We start from the raw sequence: 9,120 nt of genomic DNA, 5'->3' as shown, positions 1-9,120 counted from the left end.
AAGAGTACTGGTTCTGGAGTCAGGAGAGCCTGAGTTCAAATCCTGCCTCAGACACTTACTAGCTGGGTGACCCTGAGCAAATCACTTAACCCTGTTTGCCTCAGTTTCCTCATCTGTCAAATGAGCTGGAGAAGTAAATGGCAAACCACTCCAGTATCTTTGCCAAGAAAACCCCAAATGGGGTCATGAAGAGTCTGACACAACTTAACAACAACAACAGAGGGAAACTCCATCTACCAATAGGGATTGGCTCCCTCTCTACACCTTGTCTGTTCAGAGCACTGAAGGGTGACTATAACTTGGAGCTTTACTTGGGGAAAGTTGGAGGGGAGGAAATTTGAGAAGAATTTCCTGCTTTGAGTCTAGGATATTGCAAGGACTTTAGGAGGGTAAGATGAAAAGGCCAGACCTCTATGTCTTGAAGGAAGGAGGCAGACATCCTCTTTGTGCACAGGGTCTTAAGTCAGAGGTTCCCAATCTGAGGACACTAGAGGCTTGCCAAAGAAGTGCTGTGAATACGCGGTAAATAACTGTTATACCATGAAATATTCTAAGTCGTAGTGTTAAGTGAAAAATGTATATACTGAATAAAGATTGCTTTATGAACAATTCAACCCTTTATTTTATTTTTTTACATGCATATATAGTATCAATTCTAGAATTTATTTCCTCATATTGAAAAGAGAATATGGGGAAGTTTACTGAAAGTCAAAGGGTGGGGCAGCTAGGTGCCAGGAGGACCTGAGTTCAAATCCAGCCTCAGACACTTGACAACACTCACTTAGCTGCCTGACGTTGGGCACTTAACCCCAATTGCCCTGCCTTCCCCCCTAAGAAAAAGAAAGAAAGATAAGGGGTATTGGAACTTCAAAAAGCTTCAGAACCTTGCTTTAAGTTTTTAGTTGGGGCCATCTGATTGGCCTCCTTCCTCCCTGCAGAGATGACAGCTCTGCTCTTATCAATCATCAACACTGACTGGCTTTCCCTGCCCCTTCCGAGCCAAGATCGCAGACTTAGAGATGGAAGGGTCCTCACAGGTTACCTAGTCCAACCCTTCCGTTTGAAAAATGAGGACAAGAAGACGCAGAGCAAATACGTCACTTCCCTGAGGACTCGAATCCAGTTCACCTGTCTAGACCTAGGGCTCCTCAACCTGCAGCAAATCATTCCCCTTCCTCCAGTCTTTTACCACACACATCCTCGCTCCCCGTCATTTTCTCTTCCCCCTTCCTAATAACGTTTAGGAACCATATACTCGCTTGAGACAAGTTGCCCAATACGCCCGTCCTCCCCTCATTCTTGCACATGTTCCTTTCTTGTTAGTGAACAAGGAAACGGCGCCCCAAAACCCGCCCCTGTCCCCAAGTATTTGCTCTCAAATTCATTCTGTAACTCTACTTTTTCCTACAAGGATAAAAGGAGACACCCTTTGCTTCCTCCCTATGCTTCCTTACACTCCTTTAGCCATTAGCGCTGACCATTGAAATTACAATGCCATCAAATATTAAGGTTTGTCCGGTCCATCGTTGAGACACTACGGTATCCGGAGTGAATACATTTCCTATTTTAAGAATTTTCTCCACTGTTAGGAAGTTTTGATTTGGGGGGGGTCCCCATTGGTCTAGGTCCTTATTCGTCCCATTTTCTCTTCGGGACTTAGTATTCTCTTCTGTAGAAAGACAGTATGATGTAGTTAGTAGACAGCTGCCCTCAGAGCCCACGAGACTTGAATTCAAATTTTGTCTCTGACCCAGGCTCTAAGTAACTGTCTGAGGCTGTGATTCAGAGAGAATGCTGATTCATATTGGTAGAAGGAGCTCCCTCATCTGGGAGTTCCGTATTTATCAATAGTATCACTGATCTAGTCCCTTCTATTCTGGTTGGTAAAATGCAGAGGCTGGACTAGTCTTCCAGCTCTGGGATTATTCTAAGAAATAGAGGTGATAAGAGCAGAAGCAGCCAGTGCTTGGAGGGTAGAGGCAAGCCCTAGGGCCCTAGGTTGGGAGGAGTCCAAGTTGGTGAGACTGGCAAGGAAGGAAAAGGATTCTTGGGTTGATAACATGGAGAATCATCATTAGGTGCTGACACAGAAGATACATCCTTTGGGAATGATTATGCCCCCCCTCTCACCCCACATGATCACCTTCATATATTATTTAACTAAAGAACTGTAGAAGTACAGGCTCTTTTGGCAGACTTCATTGGACCCCTCCCTGTGGGGTATTCACTCACCCGTTTCTCCCTGGACAACCCCACCCGGAATTGCATCACCCCCTTTGCTTTTGGTCTGCCAATCCAAACCCTGGGAGGCTTCCTGGGGAGGGGGGGGGTGTCTGTTGGGGTTTGTGTCATCTATCTGTTTTGGAAAAGTTAGTGATTCACCTGTTCCCAAATCAGGGAATTCCATCCCCGCAATGACTGCTCTGCGTCAGAGAGGAAGTGCCTTAGACTGCCATTGGTGATTCGTCCTTCTTCAGAGGAAAGGGAGAAACTAGGGTGAATGGTTGATGTAGAATGGAAGGGTTGGTGCAGCTTCTATTGTCCTGCTAAGGGTTTCTTCAGATGCAAAGGCAAGTGGGTGCTTGAGGCCGGTCCTGCAGAGGGTGTAGCAAGTGTGAACTTAGTCGCAGGTGGGGTCCCCTAAGGGGTTAGGTGTCACTTGCTTAAATGGTATTAAGTAGTGGCTGGGGCTGGGTCGGTAGAGGGTGGGGTGCTAAGGAATATAATCCCGCACAGAGACGGGATACAGACCAAATTTGAGTTCAAGGGGGAGTGAGGGTGGGAACTGAATCTTGGTGCTGAAATCTTGACTTGAAAAAAAGTTATCACTGGCAGAGCCCATGTGTATCACAGAGATTTTGGGCAAGTCCCAACCACCCCAGTCAACTAGGAAAATCCCACATGTCCCTAAAAACAGTTGAGAATGAAAGGTCCAGCAGCTAACTAATTTATGCAGCTACAAATATGAAGGAGGAGACCCGTGGGCAGGGTTGAGTATGCAGAACTGCTAGTCTTATAGTGGTGGGACAGGATTAACCAGAAGCTACATCTCAGAAATGTTACAGGTCCAGGGAAGAGCTACTTTCCAGTTTATAGATGGGGGAAAAAAAAAACTAAGTTCCTTTTTAAAAGGTGAGCTCCATTCTGGGGTAGGGCAGCTTCCAAAGGTAGAGGTTTGACCGATATGGGATAAGGGCCAATGTGCCAATGTCTAAGGCTTGCAAAATGTACATGGTCATTTTCCTTCTGCAGACATTCTTGAACTTCCCCCTCCCACAGGGACTGACTGGCAGTGAAAGACCTCAAAGCCATTTGAGCTAGTGCCAACCATGGGTGGTGCTGGCATTGGACAGGTTTGCCAGGCTCTGAATCTGACCAATTTCCCTTGGGTCCTTCTTCAGGTTGGTATTATTGGGAACTTGACAGCTGGAATGTCCAGGTTGACTGCACAGGAAATACCACGGACCATCATCTTGGGGTTGGGCTACTTGGAACCAGGAGTGATTTCAAATTCAGTAGGCAAGGCCAGGGAGGGGGAAAAGGGTTCTACAGAAGGATCATTCCTGATTACATTTCTCAAATTTCTCGAATAAGTTCAGGAAAGACCAGGGAGGAGGTGGGGCAGAGGCAGGAATGGTAGTCATGTAGGTATGGACTAGCCTGCCATTGCTTAACCAGTGTGTCCTGATATCTCTAAGAACTCTAAAATCCTCTAGGTTCATAAAACCATGCTATGTGGGCAAAGGGAGCTTTATATCCTAAATAAGTATTCAAGGTAACAATGCATACACTGGATACATTATAATCTTTATTCCACCCCACTGAATGCAGAAAACAGAACTCTGTAACACAATAGCTTATAAAAAGGAACAAATCTCCTACTTGTTTGATAAGTTACATTTTCCCCTTTCTCTCCTCACTCACCCTCAGTCCTGGGTCCTATATAGTCTCCCTGACACATAGCACTACCCTATCGTTTGGACTCCCCATCTCCATTTCTCTCCTTGGAGTTTCCCTCTTTCCATTGGACATGCACTATTCAAGTATTTCACTGTAGCATCAGAGGGCAAAATCTAGATGTTTTGTTAGCTCCACATGATAACTGAGTTCCTGGCTGCTTCTCCAGCTACAGGGTCACATTTGTGATACATTTCTCAAAAAGCTAGTGCTGTCCAAGTATTCTCCCTTTTCTATCTAGATAACTGAATTTGGGGTCTTCTTCTCTCCAAGATTCTAGCACAGTCCAGGGATGCCTTGGGCGTATATGCTGAACATTGGGATCTCTAGGTCAGAGGGTATGGACATATTAATAACCCTCTTTGCAAAACTCAACATTGTTTCCCAGAATAGATGGATCAATTCACCATTCCACTCATAAAACATTAGTGTGATGTTCTTGACAAAACCCCTCTAATATTGACTATTCCCATCTGTTGTCATGTTTGCCAGTTTGATGGGTGTGAGGTAAAAATTCCAGAGTTGTTTTAATTTGCATTTCTCTTATTACTGATTTGGAATATTCTTTCATATAGTTTTTTGTTGTTGTTCACTTGTTTCAGTCATGTCTGACTCTTCATGACCTCATTTGGGATTTTCTTGACAAAGATACTGGAATGGCTTGCTAGTTCCTTCTCCTGCTCATTTTACAGATGAGGAAACTGAGGTAAACAGGGTTAAGTGACTTGCCCAGGGTCACACAGCTAATAAGTATCTGAGGGCAGATTTGAACTCACTAAGTTGAGTCCTCCTGACTCCAGGATGGGTGTTCTATCTCACTTCCCTACATATAGTTAGTGGTTTGCAATTCTTCTTAAGAATTATTGATATCCCTTCATGTTTTATTTATTTGGAAATGGTTTTTTGGCTTTATGTCTTTCTTTTAGCTATCTATATGTCTTGGATATCAGATTTGTATCAAAGATATTTGATTAAATGATATTTTTCAGAGTCAACCACATCCACTCTTGTCCAAGTTTATTCATGTAAAAGCTTTTCAATTTCGCCTAATCAAAATTATCTATTTTATGTTCTAAAATCACTTCTATCCCTTGTTTGCTTAAGAATTTATGACCTAGCCATGACTGTGAAACACATATGATTTGCTTTCTCTCTCTCTCTTTCTCTGTCTCTCTCTCTCTCACATTCACTCTCTTTTGTGGCTTGACCTTTGATGTTTAGGTCACAGATCCACTTCAAATTTATTGTGGCATATTAGTCTAAACCTAATTTCTGACAGACTGCTTTCCAGGTATCCCAGAAATTTTTGTCAAACAGAGAATCCATTCTTTTTTTTTGTATTTCTTTTTTGCAGGGGGGAAGGCAGGGCAATTGGGGTTAAGTGACTTGCCCAAGGTCACACAGCTAGTAAGTGTGTCAAGTGTCTGAGGCCGGATTTGAACTCAGGTCCTCCTGACTCCAGGGCTGGTGGTCTACTCACTGCACTACCTAGCTGCCCTGAGAATCCATTCTTAAGTAACATATAGATTTGGAGTTTATTGAACACTGGGCTATTGAGTTTAATTATTTCTGATTTTTTCCTTGAATGGTCTTTTCCATTGATCGACTTTACTGTTTTTTAACCAGTGACAAATGGTTCTGAATATCCTTCCAGGCATTTAAATTGTTGTTTAATTCTTTAAGGACTATTTTGTAATTCTATCTAGAGATTGGTAAACTGACTTCCAGACATTTTATACATTGTGTAATTACTTTGAATGGAATTTCCCTTTCTATCATTGCCTCATGAATTTTATTGCTAAATAGAAATGCTGTTGATTTTCATGGATTAATATTGTAGCCTACAACTTTACTAAAGCTATTGTCAATCAGTTCCTTTTCTGATTTCTTAGGACTTTCTAAGTAAGCTATCATTTCATCAGTGAATATGGATTTTTTTTGTTTCTTCTTTGTCTGTCTTAATGTTTTTAGCAATTTCTTTCATCACATTGGTTTTGCTAGCATTTATAAAACTATGTCAAATAATAGCAATGAAATGGAGTATTGTTGCTTTATTCCTGATTCTATTTGGAAAGTTTCTAGTGTTTCCCCATTAACTCAGAATTATTTAAATAAGCCATTGAAATTTGAAAACAAGATGGGAAATTATGATAGAAATGACATGGGCACTGATTATAATATTAATTTCAGGCAGAAGATACATGTTTAAAAGAAGTTTTGCAGCATATCCAATTATACAAAATCATTCCAAGAGTATTCCAGGATGAAGCTGAAACAAAGACAACAAACAAGAAAAAATGGAAAAGATTTTAAAAAACTGTTACAACAAAATGTTTTCTCCATCAAAGATAGTGGAACCACTACGCTGAACCTTAAAATCACAATCCCTGAGGACACGGAGGAAATATAAATGGTACTAAAGAAAAAAAAAGGGTAGGAGAAACAACCAAACTGAACCAATTAAGTATAGAGGATATTTTTGTTTTAGGTAATACAGTTGTGAAGGCAATGAGGGACTGATTTACAAGGTATCTAAAGGGGGGAAAGATATTAAAAAGTAGGGGGAAAATCTTTGACCTTGTTGATAGCAAAGGAAAAAAATCACTAGAAAAAAACTTCCAATCTAATACCTATTATTCTATCTACAAAAATATGTATGAGGGCTATCTATAAGTTTTTCTCTGTGCATCCTGTCTTTGAGGGCAATGGTTTTGATTTGCTTAGAGATGAGGCATTCTTTTAATACTGATGCCTTTTGCTTCAGCTCTGCCAGATTTTCTTTCACATCAGCATTTTTATTCCAATCTTTTATTATCTTTTTGACTTCTTTGGGAAAATGCTACTCTATGGATTCAATTTTACAGAATTTACTAATCAAGGTGTTTTTTTTTTAAATTTCTCTTAGAGAGTTATATATTCTGATGTGTTTATTCCTAATTTATTTTCCTATGGATTTCATTTCTCTTTTGAACCATTCTGGAACTTTTTATTGCTTTTCCATGCTCTGTTTTTGGTATACCATAGGTTTCTTTGTCCTATGATAGTTGTTAAGGGAGTTTTATAATGTTTTTGAGTGCTTAGTATTTAGCTCTCTTAATTTTAAGATACTCTGTTGATTTACCTGTACTCTGTGTTTTTATTTTTATTTTATCTTTAAAATTTTTTTAATTTAATTTTTTCTAATTATATATAAATTTTTTATCATTTAGTGACTTTATTTTCATTTCATAGAAGGGAAAAAGAGTAGAAAACACATCTGGGTGTATAAAAAGTCAGGTCTGTACAAATTCCTCTATCTACGGGCACAGGGAGACAGGAGCATCAGTGGCAGCAGCTGCAACTCACAGTCTGGGGGGCTTTGCGGACACAGCCCTGGGCACACTTGGCGCATCCTGCTGGGCAACAGGAGCAGCAACTTTTCTTGCAGGTGGTGCATTGGCAGGATTTACATTTGCAGGAGCCTGCACAGGTACAAGAGCCACCGTCCTCACAGCTACAGTTGGGGTCCATGGCTGGCAGGTAGATGTCAGGCATGCAGTTCTCACAGGAGGATGGATGGGAGAAAGATGTTGTCTACATAAAAATTTTTAACATTCATTTTTTTTTTAAATTTTGAGTTCTAAATTCTTTCCTTCCTTTTCTCCTCATCCCCCTCCTTGAGAAGGCAAGCAATTTGATGTAGATTATACATGTGGTATCATGTAAAACATATTTCCATATTAGCAATGTTGCAAAAGAAAACAGAGACAAGAAAAAAACAAGAAAATTTTTAAAAGTTTCAAAAAATATTCTTTGATCTGCATTATGACTCAGTTCTTTCACTGGAGGTGGATAGCATTTTTCACCACAAGTTTTTTGAAGTTGTCTTAGATCATTGTATTGCTGAGAATAGCTAAATCATTCACAGTTGATCATCATACAATTTTGTTGTTACTATGTATTATGTTCTCCTGGTTCTGCTCACTTCACTTTGCATTAGTTCATGTAAGTCTTCCCAGGTTTGTGAAAGCATTCTACTTGCCATTTCTTATAGCACAATAGTATTCCATCACAATCATATACAACTTGTTTAGCCATTTTCCAATTGATGGATACCCCCTCAGTTTCTAATTCTTTGCCACCAAAAAAAGAGCTGCTATAAATATTTATGCACATATAGATCCTTTGCTTTAAAAAAAATCTCTTCATAATACAGATATAGTAGGGCTATTGCTGGGTCAAAGGGTATGCACAGCTTTATAGCCTTTTGGGCATAGTTCCAAATTGCTCTCTGGAATGGTTGGATCAGTTTAAAATTCCACCAACAATGCATTAGAGTCCCTATTTTCCCACATCCCCTTCAATGTTTGTCATTTTTCTTTTCTGTCATGTTTGCCAACCTGAGAGGTGTGAGGTGGCACCTCAGAGTTGTTTTAATTTGAATTTCTTTCTCTTTTTTCTATCTATCTATCTATCTATCTATCTATCTATCTATCTATCTATCTATATCTATTTAATATTTTTAGTTTTCAGCATTGATTTTCACAAGAGTTTGAATTCCAAATTCTCTCCCCTCTTCCCTCCCCACCCACCCTCCCTAAGAAGGCAAGCAATTCAACATAGGCCACAAGTGTATCATTATGTAAAACCCTTCTACAATACTAATGTTGTGAAAGACTAACTATATTTTGCTCCTTCCTATACTATCCCCCTTTATTCGATTTTCTCCCTTGACCCTGTCCCTTTTCAAAAGTGTTTGCTTTTGATTAACTCCTCCCCCTATCTGTCCTCCCTTCTATTGTTCCCCCTTTTTTATCTCCTTCCTCCCTCTTTCCTGTGGGGTAATATGCCCAATTGAGTGTGTATGGTATTCCCTCCTCAGGTCAAATCCAATGAGAGCAAGATTCACTCATTCCCCCTCACCTGCCCCCTCTTCCCTTCCTACAGAACTGCTTTTTCTTGCCACTTTTATGTGACATAATTTACCTCATTCTATCTCTCTCTTTCTCCCTCTCTCAATATATTCCTCTCTCATCCCTTAATTTGATTTTTTTTTTTAGATATCATACCTTCATATTGAACTCATGCTGTGCCCTCTGTCTCTCTATATATGTATATTCCTTTCAGCTACCCTAATACTGAGGTCTCCTGAATTATACACATCATCTTTCCATGTAGGAATGT

At 40.1% G+C, this 9,120-nt stretch overlaps 1 protein-coding gene across 1 annotated transcript; it reads right to left on the bottom strand.

Moving 5' to 3' along the window:
* Nucleotides 1-7,162: 7,162 nt before the first annotated feature.
* Nucleotides 7,163-7,515, bottom strand: LOC118838788 (metallothionein-1E-like). The gene has a single exon (XM_036746149.1). It carries the CDS (start codon nt 7,489-7,491, stop codon nt 7,279-7,281), a length of 213 nt encoding a protein of 70 aa, XP_036602044.1. The 5' UTR covers nt 7,492-7,515; the 3' UTR covers nt 7,163-7,278.
* Nucleotides 7,516-9,120: the final 1,605 nt, after the last annotated feature.

This window comes from Trichosurus vulpecula, chromosome 2 (genome assembly GCF_011100635.1).
Source record: "Trichosurus vulpecula isolate mTriVul1 chromosome 2, mTriVul1.pri, whole genome shotgun sequence".
Lineage (NCBI taxonomy): Eukaryota > Metazoa > Chordata > Mammalia > Diprotodontia > Phalangeridae > Trichosurus > Trichosurus vulpecula.
This window is presented reverse-complemented; position numbering and strand designations above follow the sequence as displayed.